This window comes from Oryctolagus cuniculus, chromosome 4 (assembly GCF_051225735.1).
Source record: "Oryctolagus cuniculus isolate XC-2025 breed Fujian yellow rabbit chromosome 4, ASM5122573v1, whole genome shotgun sequence".
Classification (NCBI taxonomy): Eukaryota; Metazoa; Chordata; class Mammalia; order Lagomorpha; family Leporidae; genus Oryctolagus; species Oryctolagus cuniculus.
Genome location: NC_142870.1, coordinates 149,319,780 through 149,338,933, shown reverse-complemented (window position 1 = coordinate 149,338,933; position 19,154 = coordinate 149,319,780). Strand labels below are relative to the sequence as shown.

General features: G+C 44.7%; 1 protein-coding gene across 3 annotated transcripts in view; it reads right to left on the bottom strand.

Annotated features, from left to right (window-relative positions):
• Nucleotides 1-19,154, bottom strand: part of CPNE4 (copine 4) — a 531,073-nt gene that overhangs the window by 30,618 nt on the left and 481,301 nt on the right. For all 3 annotated transcript variants that reach the window (XM_051818460.3, XM_002722063.6, XM_070072817.2), the window contains exons 9-11: nucleotides 14,932-15,018; nucleotides 11,673-11,732; nucleotides 784-917 (exon numbers count right to left, since the gene is read on the bottom strand). In XM_051818460.3, the coding sequence (XP_051674420.1) occupies nucleotides 784-917; nucleotides 11,673-11,732; nucleotides 14,932-15,018 (281 nt within the window). The remainder of the gene's footprint in view (nucleotides 1-783; nucleotides 918-11,672; nucleotides 11,733-14,931; nucleotides 15,019-19,154) is intronic.

Here is a 19,154-nt window from a genome sequence, read left to right as displayed (position 1 = left end):
CTAATGTAATTTACATAAATCATTTCTCACAGGGAATTCTCTTGGTGGGGAAGGTCAATATTTACCATCAAGGACAAAGAAATACAATACCGGTCTCATCGCAAAATCATGCAAACGTACACACCCAGACTCGCATATGTGACCACATATGTGCACATGGGCAGATATACACCCTCAGCTGAAGTTACCAGAAGTGAAATCTGGTGACTAAGAACTTACACTGTGGAGTGGGATAGGCCTGGGTTCATGTGCCTGTGGCTGTGTGACACAGCACAAATTACTTAACCCTGCACGGTTTCTCTCTTATTTAAACTGCTCCTGCTATTCAAAGCTCACGTGGGGAGTCGATGAAATGATGTCCAATAAACCTATACTTCTCAAACTCCAAGGTGTGCAGAGATTGCCCGGGGATCTTGTTAAAATGCGACATGGAATTCAGTAGGTCTGGAATGCTGAGAATCCAGGAACACACGCTGGGCAGCAAGGCACATTCTAAGACTTAACAAATGGCAGCTAAAATTGCCACCCAGTGGTCTTGCAAGCCAGGTAAGAGAAGTAAGCTGAGAATGGCCTTTGCCTAGTGAGCAAGGCAGCCAGGGCACAGTCTCAGTGGCTCTGAGTGTGGAGTGGATGAAATGTGCAGGCTGCATTTTGTTCTGCTCTCTCCTGAGCCTTCGTGTGGCAGTCCATGGACTGCATTTCCACTCCCATGCTAGATGAGCCAAGGCCTGTGGGAGCCCACGGGAGAGGCGATGAGGCTCCAGCCCACCTGAAGGCTCCTACCTGTCGTAGTCTTGGCAAATCTCCCCGACAGCCACCAAAGCCTTCAGGTACTCATTAGGCTGGTATGGGTGGATGTAGTGCAGGGAGCAGCTGTTCCTGGGGTCCCCGTTTGAGGCAGTGAAATCTATAGCTACCTGGAAGAGAAAAGACAGAAGTGGATTTTAAGTGAATGCATCTCTGATGAAGGCCCTTGTCTCTCTCAGGATCTTGAGATCAGTTCAGCCAGGAAATACATAAGACCTCAGATAGAAAATGACATATCCTGCCAATAAGGAAAGTATGAGAAGAAATGAATTGGCTCCAAGACTAGTTATTAATTCTATTGATGCCATGTATGTCTGCAGTCTTCAATCGTGTCTCCTCCTGTCCTAATGTCTGTCATGAGTGTCTGCATTTCTCCTCCATGTCCTCTCCTCTCCCTGCCCAAACTGGAACTCAAGATTAACAGGTCTAAAGTCCTGTCACTACTGATCCACATCACCAGGCAGGGAGAGTAAGGAAAGAGCATCTGTCCTCCAATTTCACAATTCCGTTCCATCTGTGAGGCAGAGCTAAGGTCCCTGAAAAGCAAATTCTGTGTTAAAGATAACAATCTTCACAGCAAAGCCACTGCCATATTTCCAAGAGTAGCCAGTTGCAGAGAGAGAGGTGTTGAAGGGGTTATAGCAAATTTTCTGCCACTAGCAGCTCTGTGGGAGGTGCTCACCATTTTGGTCCCATTGATGTAAGAACTTCTGCTTGTAACAGAGAAAGTTCCCAAATGTTGTGGCATTTTGAGTGGGAGGTGGAGAGGGGAATCTCTCTCTTGCCACTGTGCAGCCATTATCCTTCAAATTCATAAATCTTTTTCTGACCTCCAATTCATAATCATCTAAATCAAGGTTGATTCACCAAAGTCAAATAGCAAATGCTTAAGCCTGAGGGTGTTACCATGAGAAGGAACATTTCTTCTGATTTCCAACATCATCACCATCTGCTTAAATGTCAACTCAGCTAACACATCTCAAAAAATGCTTAAACTTGGGGTGGGAGGGGTTAAAGTGAGGCATCATGTTGCACCTTTTCCTTCCTTCTGGGGTACACAAGCCTGTGTCCCCTTGTTCCCAGATGACAGGAAAGCTCTCGTCTCTCTTGGCCCTTAGGATCAAAAGATGCAATCGTCATTTGTGGTATATTTAGCCCATTTCATGATAACAGGTAGCTGGAATGCTCTACTGGATTTATGAGTATGGGATATTACCTCTGCAAAGACAGAGACCAGATGCTAGGTACTCTGTTGCTTTTTTTTTAGGAGCGAACTCACTGGGAAAAACATTACCCATGTCTGATCACGTAACCCCGCAACCAAATCAAAGCAGCTGGAAAAATAACAGGCTGACAGGAATTCACTTATAAGCTCCCCTTCTTTTATTAAGTCATTTTTTTCATTATTTATTTTCTGCCTTTTTATTATCATTCTTCTGCAGGGCTATGTTGAAAATAAGTTTAGGTGGGTTCAAACTCTATTTTCAGGACACCCAGATGTTTCCAGCAAGAGGTATCTAGTGCTGAAACACTGGTGCCAACAATGTGTGAAAAGGCCATGTGAAGAAGACTTACAGTACCTCCCTGATCCTAGATGCCTCTACTTTGGATAGCAAAGGAGAGAAGGAAAGAATGTGTGTATGTGTGTGTGTGTATGTGCAAACTACTTCATAGGCAGAGTCTGTAAAAACTCTGCGAAGTAGAGTTTGTTATTTATTTTTATTGATGATCACATTGATGTCAAAAGTGCAGTTTGGTGGGAATAATAACTTCTAATACTCTGTAGCACAGTAAGATAACTATGGTTGACAGCAATTAATTATGCACTCCAAAATAACTAGTAGAGAGGACTTTGAATGTTCCCAGCACAAAGAAATGATAAATATTTTATGGTTATGCCAATTACTCCCATCTGATCATTACAGATTGCAAATACGTATTGAAATGTTACACTGAGCCCCATAAAGTCACACAACTGTAATGTATCAATTCAAAGTAAAATACATGTATTAAAAAGTGACAAAGATCATACAGGTATCATGGGGTAGGACTAGGTTTGAATCTACATCTGTCAGGTTCCAAAGACTATGCTTCTCTGTGACACCACTATGCACTCAGAAAAACATGGAAGACTGTGGTCAACATACCGGGACTTCTCATGGGTGTCACAATTCACACAAAAACTGGAGGGAACCACAGTGTTTAGGAAAGAACAGCCTCACATGAACAGCTCTTGGTGGTCAACAATTGTAAAGGTAGAGAAAAAGCAATCAAAACGGGTTGTGCGTGTGAGCACTCAGTAGTGTGACAGTTACTGAGGTGGCCTGGAGATGACCTAAAGGAACCAATAAATCCAGCACCATCATCTTGAAGGTGAGAGCCAATCCAGTGGACAAAAGAGGGAGACAACAGGCAAAGGTCCTTACAATCAAGGACGGGGATGAGAAGCTGGTGGTGGGGAGGACGCCCGTGTATTCTGTGAGCACAAAGGAGATGTAAGGAGCCTGAATCCATGCAGTTAATTCCAGGGAAACTTCTCTAAGAGGAACACTCTGGGTATTGGAGAAATCATAACTTGTGTGGCCTCCTGAGTTTACAAAGGTCAACTCCCTGAGCCACTGCTCTCAGCCTGTCTCTCCTGATGTGAAGGATAGTGGCACCTTGCACCTGCCTGGGTCTGTAGGTCAAGGCAGTGCTGGGGGAGCCAGTGGTAAAGCCACCCAGCCTTGCTCCCCAGAAAAGCATTTTATGAAGCTGAGGAACCAAAAAAGGGGGTGAAGATGTGTTGTGGCGATCCCCTATCTCTGCTCTAATTTATGCAAAAGATAAATCATTGGCAAGTGTTGATCCATCCACTATTAATAGGATGTGCCTTGTGGCTCACATGACTTCCGTCTGTGATCACCCTCCTCACCACTGGAGGCCATTGCTGTACTTCCCGATTCTGCAGCTGACAGCCTGCCTGTCTCCTGTGTTCATTACTTGACTGAGCCTCCTGCAGTGTCAAGGGTACCCTGTGATGACAAAAACATGCTTCTGTCTTCACAGAAAACCTGGGAATGAAATCCGGTGATATGGACAGGGGAGAAAAGTCACAAAGAAAAATGGCAACTCACAAAACATAACTATTTCTTCTCTTATTCTCCCTAGCCATGAGCAAGATCGTCCATTCATGCAGCTGCCCAGGCATGGCACATGAATGTTATGACATGCAGAGACACATGTGCAATGATTGAATGAACACATACAGAGTTTGAAAATAATGTAGGGGCCGGCGCTATGGTGTAGCGGGTTAACGCCCTGGCCTGAAGCACCGGCATCCCATTTGTATGCTGGTTCGAGTCCAGGCTGCTCCATTTCCGATCCAGCTCTCTGCCATGGTCTGGAAAAGCAGTGGAAGATGGCCCAAGTCCTTGGGCCCCTGCACCCACGTGGGAGACCCAGAAGAAGCTCCTGGCTCCTGGCTTTGGATCAGCACAGCTCTGGCCTTTGCACCCATTTGGGGAGTGAACCAATGGATGGAAGAGCTCTCTCTCTGCCTCTACCTCTGCGTCTCTCTGTAACTCTGTTTTTCAAATAAAATAAATCTTTAAAAGAAGAAAATAATATAGAATATATTGTGGAAAATTAAAAAAATGCAGCCTATTTTGGGGCAAAAGAGGTGGCTAGGACGTAAAATCCAGCTGGTGCTCATTCTTACTGTCTCCTACTTGCACGATCCCAAGCGTGCCTCTTGCCTCACCCTTGTTTTGGCCCTGTTATGCCACTTAGTTTCTAAGGACTTTCATCCTCAGACCTGTAGTGAGTTCTTTGTGCTTAGCAAGCTAGGGAGGGGCAGAGATGCTGGTGAGGAGATTTGTGATCGAAGACACTGAGGGTAGAAATAGAATAGCATTTGGTTAGTGATTGAATATGGGGTGGAATGTAAGTTAAGAAAAGGGACAGGCTAGCTTTCTTTTTTTACAAAAACTTTTTAAAAAGGATGTATTTATTTTAAAGGCAAAATGACAGAGAGGAGAGACAGAGACTTGACCTTCCATCTGTGGATCACTCCCTATATGCCGCAAAGGATGAGGCTGGGCCAGGAAGAAGCCAGGAGCCAGGAACTCTATCCTGGTCTCCACGTGGGTGACAGGGACACAGGTTCCTGGGCCATCTTCTGCTGCTTTCCCAAGCGCATTAGCAGAGAGCTGGATTGGAGGTAGAGCAGCTAGGAATTGAACCCCTGCTCATGTGGGATGTGTTACGGGCAGAAGCTCAAGCAGCTGCACAACACTGGCCCTGAGGTCAGATTTCTTAGATTCATTTGGGGTTAGAGGAGGATGGTGCATCTTGAGGACAAAAGAATGATGTGAAGGCCAAGGTAAGGAGGTGGGTACTGGGCTGCTGTCCTGGGGGGGTGCTGTAAAGACAGAAACATGCAGAAACTTTATTTTTGTCTGCAGGCAGCCCCTGGAGTTTTCACTTTGCCTATGGGAATGGGCCCCCGTGTCTTTGATGAAGAAAGAGGTTATTCTAGCTCGGGAGATCCTGATACAGACCTGGGGAAAGTTGCAAACGCGACAATTACTTGATGAAAGAGGAAGCAAACCAATGATCCTTACCACCCAGCCCTTTCTGGAGCCCCCATGTCTCAGGACAAAAATATTTCCTAATGGGGATAGACAGCAGTAGACAGGCTTGAGTCCAAGGCAGCTAAAAGTGACTTTTTTTTCCCTCCTGGCAAGTGATGCTTTTTAAAGTCTCTCTCATGAAGCTGGAGATAAATATCTGTCTTTAAGAGGTGGCTTCTACCAAGAATTCGCCATGCTCTTTAAAGTTAGCATTAGTGGAGAGAGAACAGAGTGAAAGGTTAGGTTTATTTTAGAAAGCAACAGGGAGGCAGTGAACGTTGGGATTAAGTTGAGAAATAAAAGCAAGAAAATGACTGAAAAATGCCAGTTTGTGGAGGTGGCTCCCGACGCCTGGTTTCCTGACTGCTGGTGCGCTCACACAGCTGCCACGTTTTCATTTTCTGATATGAAGCATTTATGAAACCTGGGGTTCTGTATGCACGCCAATCTTCTCTGCGGGCAGCCCCGGAACAGGCGCCCGTCGCTTTTCCTCCTTCCCAGGAGGCTGCTCTCATTATTAAGTGGAGCCTTGGAGCAGTTTTGAAAAGTTTCTGAAGAATGCAATGCTCCTTCAGGCTACCAAGGTCAAGATCCTGGGGCGGAAGTACTTCTGGGCAAAGGCTGAAAGTGACGTTTCTCTGGACTTTAGCATCTTACAAGAAGGCACCCCACTTCTCAGGTCCCTCCCACCACGGGATAAGCAGGCCACTTAGGAGCCTCCCGAATGCTTTCTGTGAACCCACCTCTGCTGCTGAATCGCTTACCACCTGCAGTCAACCTTGGTACTACTATATTGGCATGGCTTTCTTTGTTCACAATTGCATACAACTTGACCCACCCCAGGAGCCTTGTAGGTGCACATCCTTTTAGTTGGATCCATTTCTTCAATGATAGATTAATTTTTTTATTGATTTATCTGAGAGGTAGAGTTACAGACGGAGAGAGGGAGAGACAAAGAGAAAAGTCTTCCATCTGCTGGTTCACTCCCCAGATGGCTACAACAGCCACAGCTGGGCCAATCCAAAGCCAGGAGCCAGGAGCCAGGAGCTTCTTCTGGGTCTCCCAGGCAGTGCAGGGGCCCAAACACTTGGGCCATCTTCTACTGCCTTCCCAGGCCATAGAAGAGAGCTGTATTGGAAGTGGAGCAGTCAGGACTCAAACTGGCACCCATATGGGATGCTGGCACTGCAGGTGGTGGCTTTACCCACTATGCCACAGGGCCAGCCCCAACCCCAGATTAAATTTTAATTCTTCTCTATTTCCACAAAATCCCTGAAGGGAGCAACGAAGTAGGAAACCTGTGCTGACCCTTGGGCTCTCTTGGTTCATTGCCAGGAAATGGCAGAACACTTCCTCTTGCCCTCATTTTTCCCTGACTTTGCCCAGAGGCTCATAAGCAGGGCTCGCTCACTCAGAGCCCTGCAACCAGAGTCCAGCAGTGTTTCCTCTGAGCTACGATTTCAAAAGAACAACTTAAAGATTAAGCAGCTTAAACTGGGACACAGTTTGGACACGGGATGCCCTAAATGTGTTAGGGTTAGAAGAGATTTCCTGAGAGAATCTTAAGTGAGCTAAATTTTTAGGCTTAAAGGTGCGTCTGGGAGAAGCTACATTCATCTTATTACTTGATATCGTATTATTATAATGTAGATTATAAGATCAGGGATGAAAGAAAGCAATAACAGCTTCAATTTTTAAGAATTACAAATAAGACAAATGGCCATCTGAACATAATAAAGAAAGAATGCCCTCTCGGCTGCCCATTTAGCCTGGTAAGTCATGCTTAATTTTTCTTTCCTTTCTAGATATTTATATGTAATAGTCCTGGTCCATTTTATGCGACTATAACCGAATGCCACAGACGAGGTAACTGACTATGAGCAGAGATTTATTTGGCTCTTGGTTCTGGATGCTGGGAAGTCCAGCTGGTGAGGGCCTTTGTGTTGTGCCATCCCATGGCAGAAGGTGGAAAGGCAAGAGAGTGTGAGATGAACATCAGATCAAACTCTGTCTTGTGCCTTTATATAACTGGCATTAATGCATCCAGGGGGTAGAGCTCTTGTGACCTAAATATCTCCCATGCGACCCCACTGCCCAACAATGTTGCATTCAGGAAGTTTCCAACATGAGTTTTGTCTGAAATGGCCTTATATAATTAATGACTTATATAATTCCCTAATTTTTATAATATAAAATAGCATTGTCACAGTGCAGTTAAAAGCAGTATCATAATTTGTAGAGATATTATTTTAATATTTGATATTTAGGTTGCTTGTAGCCTGTCTCTGTGAAAATCTGTGTTGCAATGAACATTTGGGGACATCTGGAAAAGCCATAACTTCCAAAGGAAACCTTTCCTTCTATCGGTTTCTTTTCAAGCACCTCATGGCATTTGTCTCTCGTGTGCTGTCTGTAATGTTGTATTTTTTGTGTGTGTGAAACTCTAGCATCTGGTTTCATTTTTAGCTGCTGTGCCATGTGCCCAGTGCAGCCCCTCTCCCTGTTCTCTCTGTTGGACTCCACTCATGTCCTCCTCTCCTGTGATCCATGTGAGTTAGCCTAGAGTGCTCACAACTCAAGGACTCCCATGAGGTCCAAGGATTGTCCTTAGGAGTGCCCTTGACTCATCAGGTTAGGTGCGAATTGTGCATGATCACTTGCTAGTGTGAGGATGTAGATCACGTATCAGACCCTCAAGTAGTCCTAGCAGCCAAAGAAGATGGAGAATCTATGATTAGGGCTATGTTCGACAACATGTATCTCTCTCTCTGATGGGCCTTCTCCTCTGCTATGGCTAGATCCTAGCCAAAGCTTCCCTTCTTTCAACCTTCAAAGTGCTATTCTCTTTTTTCCTCTCACTCTCTCCTTGCTGTTGACCATCTTGAATGCATAGTGATCCTGCTGTTTCACCCCCATATTCTGTTTATACCCTACCTCCTGGGTCTCCCCATCTCATTTTGCTGACCTTGTTCTTTAGAAGATCTTGCGCACCTGCTCATCGCATAACCAGTCGCTGTTCATTACTCATCACCCACCCACTTCTCTTGAGCACACGGGATGTTTGCACTGGATCCTGTGATCTTTTCCTTGGGGCATTTGAGTGACTGCCCTTCCAGGACCCTCTCCTCTAGCATCTCTTCTCTCCCCTGCTGCCAAGTGGAAGGTCTCCTGCAGTTTCCTGTCAATAGGCCCCTTTCTTGCTGCCTTCTTCTCTTTGGCCACCACATCCAGACCTTTAATGAACAGCTCCTGCCTCTCTCCTGAAAGGGCCATCTTTATAAGCACCATGTCCACTGGGATACCTGAAGGTATCTCCAACATGTGCAGAAACAAACTCATCATCCTGCTGCTGCCCCCTTGGTCTGTGTATGTCCAGGAACAGGCCTGCTGTGCTCTGTCAGTCAGGCACAAAGACTCCAAGAATTCCTGCACTCATCACCGTCTTTGCTTTTGGTCTCCCAGCTGAGGCTTGTGTCTCTCTTACCACAGCTCTCCTTCCTACTGCAGCTGCTGTGGTGTAGCCTCTTCCCACCTGTCACCAGGGCTGTTGCAGCAGGTTTTCATTTCTCTCGATTCACCTTTCATCACCATCAATACCTTCTACCAAATATCCAACAATTTACTTCTCTAAAACATGTGTCTATTATTCCATTATATAATTAATTCAGATCCCTTCAAATTCTGACCCCAAATTCTTTTCAAAGCATATTCACCTAAGTAGACTGTTTATTGATATTAACCCAAACAAAGCTTTATCATTATAACGTAAGAGTGCAGGGGCCAGCGTTGTAGCATAGTGGGTTAAGCTGCTGCCTCAGATGCCAGCAACCCATATGGGCACTGGTTTGAGCCCTGGCTGCTCCACTTCCAATCCAGCTACCTGCTAATGGCCTGGGAGGATGGCCCAAGTGCCTTTCCCTTGCCACCCATGTGGAAGACCTAGAAGATGCTTCTGGCTCCTGGCTTTGGCCTGGCCAAGTCCTGACCATTGCAGCCATTTGGGGAGTGAACCAGCAGATGGATGATCTCTGTCTTTCTCCCTCTCTAACTCTGGCTTTCTAAAAAATAAATAAAGCTTAAAAAGGAACATATTAGTGCATACACATATATTGAAGCTCATAAAGTGCTTTTTTTAAGAGCAAAACTGCAGTATCAGATCTATTCATCCAATTCGTTCTTTTCCCTAGAATTTATCTCCTGAAGGGTTAGGGCTCAATAATTCTACAGAAGTATTCTCAGCAGCCTTGTAGCTGGAGAGAAAGATGCCTGCTCTTTAACAGCTCTGTGGTTGACCCAGAAGAACCAGCATCTACAGAAGATGTGAGGGCCTCCTTCAGCCCCACTTACAGATGAAGAACTTAAAGATTTCACAGGAAACACACAGCCATTCAGACGTGGTGATTGAGCGGGGTTTAATAAAGGGATAATTCACAAATATGTAGGAAAGTTAAGGGAAGCTGACCAGAAGGGCTGGAAAGGAACATCACTAGAACTTAGTAGGAGGAGCATCCACAGGCCAGGATGACTGACAGGAGCTGCGAACCTCTACAGAAAAACAAGGCCACTGCCAAACTACAGCCCGGCAAGTGGAAAGGGAGGGAGAGAAAGCACTCCAGGTTCGCACTGCTTCTGTTCTTTGATCTCTGACTGTGGTCTTCTATTGGTGAAACTGAAATAAAAGCCAATAGCCTGGCAGGTGCATCCAAGGAAGTCAGCATCCTGGGAGATGCGCAAGGATGAAGGGCAGGTCTGGACGAGGACCCAGAGGACTTGCAGAACTTCAGGTCACTCCTGCTCCTGAGGAAGTTCCTCAGGGAGACTTGGGGATAAACGTTGAGGAGGTACCTTCCCAGCTAGGAAAATCAGCAAAGTAAGATAGGAAGGGAGAACAAAGTAAGGCGGGCAATCTCCCTGTGTCAGGCAGGCCACATGGGAGAGTCAGGATGTGGGGTGGCAACGCTTTGGAGTTATCTGGTTTTTGTGGGGGCTGTTCCCTTGCAGCCCAACCCAAGGACAAAGGAAGCCCTTGACGGTTGAATAAAGAGTTGTTCAAGAGCATGGGATCTGCAGAATCTAAAACAAACTGAAATCAATAGATTTTTCCCTTGGAAAACTATAAATAGTTTCCGGAAATCACTCCTTTGCTTAATATCTTGGGAAACTATTTTCAGTAGTTCTCCTTTCTGACATTGCTTGCCTCTCTCCTTCCATTTATATTCACCCAGGGCAGCAGTGAGCCCACGGTTCAGCTGGAGTTTGTGCCCACAATAAACACGTTTGCTGCCTTCTGTACAAGGGTACTTAAGAAAGTTCATGGTTGAATAGAATTCAAAGATAACTTTATTTTGATGAAGATTTTTTTGAAACTCATGCATAGTTTTCTTATAATATGAAGTTAGAATTCAGAGTAAATGAACAATACCCTGATTGTAGGCAGGGCCTTGGCTTGGGTAGGCTTCTCCGAGATCACTGCAGAGGACAAACCTCCAGCTTAGGGAGAAGCTGGTTTATCAACTACCACTTGTCTCAGACCCTTTGGATTTCCACTTTTAGTCCTTGGAGCACCACTACCTCTGAGCCCAGGAACACAATGGACCTGGCTATTCTTTTGAGCCCATACCTTGACAACAAAGTTAAACCCATTTTCCTTGCTTTCCTCACATAACCAAACCAGTCTAGGGAGCTAAACAAGGCTGAACTTCATGAGTATCTTTCTGCAAGGTGAGAAACAAATGCTGTACAAATTGCATCTCCCTTGTTTACATCCATGGTTCCTTCCTATAGGTGTTAGCACACCTGTCTTACCATCTGGGGATTCTCCTTCTGGAGGTCACATGTGCCCAAACCTAGGAGGATTTTGAATATTAAGCCAGTGAAAGCAAGCCACTCCTGGGCAGATGGACTCACAACCTCCACCTGCCTGCATACTTTCTAAAGACCAGCTTACTCATGTGTCATGATGGTACACATGCCATGGGCTCACAGGTCACATATAGGAGGTGATCCTGGACCAACCCACTGAGTAGAGATGCCCACTCTACTTCACAACCTTGATTTCACCCTGGTTCTCCACTCTTTGGAATTCATCTTTTCACTGCCTTGGGACTGACCACTAGGCATGATGTGGGTGCATGCATTTTGGTCAAATGAACACACTCAAGGCACCTGCCTTGGCTCAAAGGAACTTCCTAGCTGACTCGTCACTTTCCTAGTCTTGTTCCCCAAATAAGAACAAACATGGAAACAACTTACTGTAAACTGGATTTGGCAGCCACCCATGATGTAGTCCAAGAAAGAGTGCATCTTGTGTATCTGTGTAGAAGGAGAAGGAAACAGGTTAATAACAGCATGAGCTGCTTCCTTATAGATTGGGGGCCTGAATTTTGGGGCTAGGCTACTGAAAGAGCAGAATTATATGTGGAGAAAATGGATCAGTTGATTTTATTCCATTTAAAGAGAAGAAGAAAGAAATGTTAATATAGTTAGGCTGGTGAAGGTTGTAACTCTGCTCCCCTTTCTTCTGGTTTATGCATGCTTTCAATCAGCTTCTACCTTTGGGGTGAGATTTAATCTGTATTTTCAAGGATCGCTGCTGTTTCTCAATTAAAAATGTCTCACATTTGGCTTCAGTCTTGCTTTCCTGTGTCTACATCCTGGTCCTGGTAATATTCTTAATATGCATTCATTTTGACAGCTTCACATCTAAATCTACCTGGGAAAGACTCCACTGACAATTTCCAGTTAGTTAGATCCTCCCTGGTCATTAAAAACAGTTACTAACGTATTGAGCACTTACTTTATGCCACGTCCATCAAATAATCCTCACAAGGGTCCAGAGACCCCCCTCATTTCCTCTCCTCTATGAAATCCTTTCATTACCTGGTTAATGCCACTCTTAGGATCATTGGTTGCTATTCTCACCCTGACTTGTATACTACAGTATCTGTTTAAATGTTTACAGCAGGTGATAATGGAATGAACCAAGGCCTTCAGCAACCAGGCAGTCAACCAGATGCTTCTCCATCCATACATGCCTGACCCTGCGGAGCCCCAAGATACCCCGAGCAGGCCCCTGTAGACGACATCCCCAGTCAGCAGGAAGTAGCCAGAGAGACTCATCATCGCCCCTTTTCCTATCATCAAAAGGTTGGGATGGTAGCTTTGGAATCCGCAAGGAGGGAAGGCCTACACTTCCGGGAACAGAGAGGCCTACTTCCGGGGAAGAAAGTTCTTGTCAAGGGCCCTGCGGGTGCCTAAAGGTCAACCAGTGAGGATCAGACCCGCCTCAACCTTTAACCCCCATGCCCTGAATCTATAAAAGCTCTCCCAATCTCTGATGCGCGACTTCCCTGGCCCCCACTCTGTTGCTCTGCTGGGGCCATGGAACCTCGCCCAGGAGCGGAACTCCAATAAAAGCCTGTGAATTAAAAAAAATCGATACCCCTAATCGATTTAATTCTTAGAACAATCCAATGAAGGTAGAATTGTTGTTGAGGAAATTAAGGCTAAGGCCACATATTTATGAAATGGTAGGGTTGAGACTCAAGTGGTGGAAGTCTGGACTGCATAGAATAGATCCTTTTGACCTCCACAGTAGAAGTCAGTGTGGTTGTTGCTGCTTTCTGCTGACTACCATCATCTGCCTTCTCATGCACCTTACTGATTTCTGGTCTTAATGTATGATTCTTTATGATTTTGCTGCTTGTATTTTGGTGATATTCATACATTCATTTGTTTTTTTCTAGTAATTGTAAAATGTTTATTTTTTTCTTCAAAATGATTACAACTTTTTAATTTTTATTTATTTTTTATACTCATTCATTGCTTATTATTTCTTTTTTTCCTCCAGAAATTCTTTTATTTAAGGCATAAAAACTTCATGCATTTCATAAATACAACCCACTCTCCCATGCTTCTTCCTCGTCCCTCTCCTATTCCCATTTTTATTTTTTTATTAAGCTCTATTTTCAATTAACTCTATACACATAAGATTAACTCTATACTAAGTAACGAATTTATTTAACAAGTATTGAGCACCTATTATGGACATAGTGATCAGAGAAACGGACACAGTACCTACAGTTCTGGAGTTCACAGTCTGGATCCTTCTATTTGGATACTCAGTAACTGTGATTTTTTTCCTTTGCTTCTTAGATTCCATATAATGTTCAAGAAAGGTTCTCAGAGACCAATTCACAAACTGTTAGTCTCCCTAGGTACTCCCTCCAGGTAGCACATGTCTATTGGCAGGCTATGCTGAGGCATTTGATGTTTGCTGTAGAACAATGGCCCAGATGACTAATAATACAATATCTTCTTTTTTTTTTTTTTTTGAAAGGCAGAGTGGACAGTGAGAGAGAGAGACAGAGAGAAAGGTCTTCCTTTGCCGTTGGTTCACCCTCCAATGGCCGACGCGGCCAGCACACTGTGGCCGGCGCATCGCGCTGATCCGATGGCAGGAGCCAGGTGCTTCTCCTGGTCTCCCATGGGCCATCCTCCACTGCACTCCCTGGCCACAGCAGAGAGCTGGCCTGGAAGAGGGGCGACCAGGACAGAATCCGGCGCCCCGACTGGGACTAGAACCCGGTGTGCCGGCGCCGTTAGGCGGAGGATTAGCCTAGTGAGCCGTGGCGCCAGCCTACAGTATCTTCTAATCCCAGAGACTGGTTCAAGGGGTGCACATGCTATTCAAGCCCCAATAGTCAGATTCTCCCTTTACTGTCTTGTTATGTTGGGGTGTAACCCTGTGGCTTTTGGAAGCCATGGAGAAGCCAGTCTGGTAGAAGAATCCTATCTTATGGCACATATATGCCAACACCATATACTAATACTCTGAACAACATTTAGGCCCTGTCCAGTGGACTCAGATAGACATGGGTTAAAATCTCAGCTCTTAAACTTACCACTTTTATGACTCTGAACTAGTTATGTGATCTCATTTGAAGAAGAAATCTCAGGGTTATAATAATTGTTAAACAGAACTTACTGAAGTTATTGTCACAACTAGTGGAAGTATTGTTCTCAGGCATGATTGCAGATGTTAATTATTAGCAAAAGAGAGTCTCTGCAAAGTTGAGGTCCTCTTGGGAAGAGCTTCTAGGCCCCTTAGTCTTTTATACTTGACCTGTTCACATTGTAGCCTTTCAACATGGGTTGTCACCATATAGAAAGCACTGAACACTGACAGCTCCATAGTTGGTGTTCATGAAATGTTGGCTACCTCCATTCTCAGTTCTCCCTCTGGCGCTGCCGTGGGCAGAGAAGAGCCTGACCTATGACCAGATCTCTTCTGCCTTTGGGGGCAGGCCTGCCCTGAGGAGGGGATGGAGGCACTTGGCTGTGTAGCTCCAAGACTACCTGTGCTCAACATTCTCATTGTACATGCATTACTACAATGAATTTCTGACTTCTATTTAAAGAAAGATCACATCTTTTAGACACTTGGTCTCTCTAACCACACAACCTGACAGCCCTAGCTTTACACTCCTGGAAGAGGGGGTTGTAGACATACCTTGCACTGATTCAGAATCACAATGCCTGAGTTCTTATAGTTCTTCTTCTTGGCTTTGTACTTGGGGTTGATGCACTCCCACTGCACCTGCAACAAGAACATCACAGCATGACAGTCTATTCAGGAAGAGATCAAATCATTCACTGGGGCCAAGCTGCTGGGTGATGCTGTGGAAAACCAGGTAGGAGGGGTGACTGATGGTCTCCAGGTGGTAACAGTAGTGGGGCACTTTAGGGTGAGACTCTCTTAATTAATCTTAATCCCTGGGAAATGACCGACAAGGTAGGAAAACTGAAGAAAATTGGATGCTGGTGGGGACAAGGATGAGTTTACATAGAACTTCACTGAGAACTAAAATAATGGATTGGTATTTGTCACAACAGTGGCACAGTAGGTCTCCAAGGGGCCTAAGATCAGAGCTCAGTAGTAACTGGGAACTGGGATGTCAGCTGGAGCTGAGGCACTAAGAGAATAGCTCTCAACCTTCCTGGCACACAGAGGATTTCATGGGACAAAACATGTCAAACATCCTAGAACGGTTGAATATTTCTGACCACCATCCTATGGTGGATCCTGGATTTCCACTGAAGAGACAACATTTCACTCTGACAGCTAGAAGTGCTGCACACAAGCAGTTTCCGGAGCTGATGTGAAAGGGTGCACTGGCAGTAGTACCTCTAGGTGCATGCTTCCTCCTCCCCTGATGTTCAGTCAGGTGACATTAGCAAATGTGGCACGAGCAGGGCCTTCAGGAAGGTCTAGGGACTGAGGCTGACTCTGCTCTTACTTTTGAGAACTTTCTGCTACCATGTGAAAAGGTCACACTGGCCTCCAGGGAGAACTTCCCCAGCCATTCCAGCTGCCAAGATACAAACTCATGAGAGTTCGGCAAATACCATGTGGAGCACAGAAGAGCTGTTCTGGGTCAACTCAGCTCAAACTGCCAATCCTCAGGGTCCAGTGCTGTGGTGCAACGGGTTAAGCCATGACCTGCAAGGCTGGCATGCCATGGAGGTACCAGTTCCAGTCCTGACTGCTCCACTTCTGATTCAGCTCTCTGCTAATGTGCCTGGGGAAGCAGTGGAAGCTGCCCAGATGCTTGGGCTTCACGTGGGAGACCCAGGTGAAGCGCCAAGCTCCTGGTATTGGTTGGCCCAACCCCAGCTGTTGTGGCCATTTGGGAAGTGAACCAATGGATGACAGATCTCTCTCTCTCTCTCTCTCTCTGCCTTTCAAATAAACACATAAGCCCTAAAAAAAGAAACTGCCAATCCAGAGAATGGTGAGTTAATAATGACTGCTGTTTCAGGTGGGAAGTTTTGGTTATTTGAACTCAGCTATAGATAACTAGTACAGTAGTTTCTCTTCAATGGATAAAGTCTAGCAAGGGGTGGACAACTACATAAGGATTTGGAAGAAAGGACTCCTGTTCTGGGTTAGGAACCCCTATCACTCCCTCCGAATCTGAGATTCTTGGTGGGGAGAGAGAGAAGTTGGAGGAGAGATACCTCAAAGTGGAATCTGAAATCAGATCTCTAACCATGTTTTTCTTTTCTTTTCTTTTTTAAAAAGCCTAATGTGTCCACCAACAAAAGATAGTCGTTGTCTTTCCTTCTCTCCATTTGGTTTTCTTTTCATTTGCTATCAAGGTGCACAGGGCTTGATAAGCAAGAATTCTATCCCGTATCAACATCGATTTGGCATTTATAGACAAAGCATCCAAAGTATCTCCTCAACCCTCAAAACGAATTGCCTTTCCCCACAAAATTTCTCTAATATTACAGTATAAACAAGTGGCTAGGGATTTACATTAAAATTGGAAGAAAAAAATCCCAAAAATTAGCTGTGCCTAATCCTTTGTCATCTACAATCGGTGTTTACCACAATTCCTTCAATTAGCAGGATATCTGCAATACAATCTTGGATGAAGTAAAGATTCTGAGATCTGTTAAGAATGATGAACATCATCCACAAGACATCTACTCACTTTTAGCTCTCACCATCACCAATTTTACAATGAAATATGAAGATCAGTGAAGAGAAGGAGTTTGCCTGGATCAACAGGTGGTAACTAGCCTCCCCACAAAGCTTGTGTGTTGACCACAAGGCTTCCATCTAGAAGGTTCTTGGAGGAGCTATCCTATTTGTTTTTATAATTTTCCCCTTGGGGCACATCAAGCTGTGATGCTTATGCTTGTTGCTCCAGGATTAATGAAGAATTTACACTGTACCTTCAGGACCAGGGCTCTCACACAAAATGGGAACCTGGATGCTTCAGCTTCGGGGCTCAAGCCTCTTCTACTCTCCTTTCTGTCCTCTTTTCCTGGTGCATGTATGAATTCTCTTGACTTCAAAGAGCTCTCTTTGTTGATGTCTCCTAAAATACACCTATAAGTAAACTTCTTTCCGAACCTAATTCTTGAACTTTCCTCACAAACTAACCTCCCTGCCACAGGGCTTCCTCATTGCAGGAAATGGCACCATCTCCCCCTCTACCCCTGATCCATCCTGTCCCCCTCCCATCTGTTCCCTCATGTCCAATCCCTCAGTAGATCTTGTAGTTATTTCTCAAAATGGGGCAGACTTTGTGAGGCGGTGAGTATGCTGCTTCTTGGGTCACCTGCATCCTATATCAAAGTGTGCAGCTTGAGTCCTGGCTACTCCATTTCCAACCCGGCTTCCTGCTAATGCACCTGCAAGGCAGCAGATGATGGCCCATGTACTTTGGTTCCTACTACCTATGTGAGAAACCCTGGAGTTCCAGGCTCCTGGCTTACAGTTGGCACGGCCCTGACATATATTTTTTCTCTCTCTCTCTCTAATACACACACACACACACACACACACACACACTGTGCCTTGAAAATGAACGTGTTTTTAAAAAGTCTCTTAAATCTTTTCTCTATTTCCAATGCTGTTTCCTTACCCAAGCCATTGTCACCTTTGTCTTATCAATAGTATTAGCACCCTAACAGATCTTCCAGCATCACTGTCTGCCCCTGTAATTGATTATCTATACACAGCAGACAAAATAATCTTTTAAGAAATTAAGTTAATAAACTACAGTTTTAATAAGTTATATCAGTTTTTAACTTAGAACCCTTTGCTGCACTGTCCAACAGAACATTTGACAATGGTGGAAATATCACGCACTGTGCCATTCAATGTGGTAGCCCCTGCTGCATGGTTACTGAGCTCTTGAAATGTGACTAGTGTTACTAATTAATTGAATTTATTTTTTAACTTTTATTTAATAAATATAAATTTGAAAGTACAGCTTTTGGATTACAGCAGCTTTTCCCCCAATAACCTCCCTCCCACCCACAACCATCCCATCTCCTACTCCCTCTCCCATCCCATTCTTCATTAAGTTTCATTTTCAATTATCTTTATATACAGAAGATCAACTTAGTATATACTAAGTAAAGATTTCAACAGACTGCACCCACACAGACATACAAAGTATAAAGTACTGTTTGAAGACTAGTTTTACCATTAATTCGCATAGTACAACACATTAAGGACAGAGATCCTAATTTCAACTGAATTCCATTTTAAATGGGTTCATTGCCACTATTTTGGAAGGCACAATGTGATCATGCTTCCATCATATGTAAAATTATCTACCAGAATCTCTTTTGCTTGCTCTGCCATTGACCATGTTCCACACATGGCTTCTTGACCCTCTATACCTTAGATAGTACGACCTCTTTCCTGGTCTTCCACTTTGCCCTAATATCTCCCACCTGCCTCTGCAGGGATATTCCCTGTGCTTGCAATGCTTTTCTCTTGCTTATCACATGGTTGGCTTATTCTCATCCTTAATGATGAAATCACCTTTTCAGATGATCTCTCTTGCACACACACTTCTATATTAACCTGGTTTTATAGCATGTGTCACAAGCTGTAATTTCATCCTCGTTATTTCTTGTGATTTGGTTTTGATTTGCATTTCTATTCTGCTTGACTCTCACCAGTCTCTCAGTTCCAGTGGGAGGGCTGGGACCATGTCAGGATGGTAAATGATGACATCTCTAGAGCCTGGCAGAAAGCCTGGAGCCCAGTGGGCACTACTTAATAAACACAGTAGAGTGAACAAATAAGGGAATATTTTCCACATGGCAAATGTTCCAAGGGCTGGGTGATTGCACCAACTGGGGGGTTTCTTGCTATCTCTGTGGTACAGAAAAATAAAGCAGCACATGACTCTTTCCTCAGTGAAG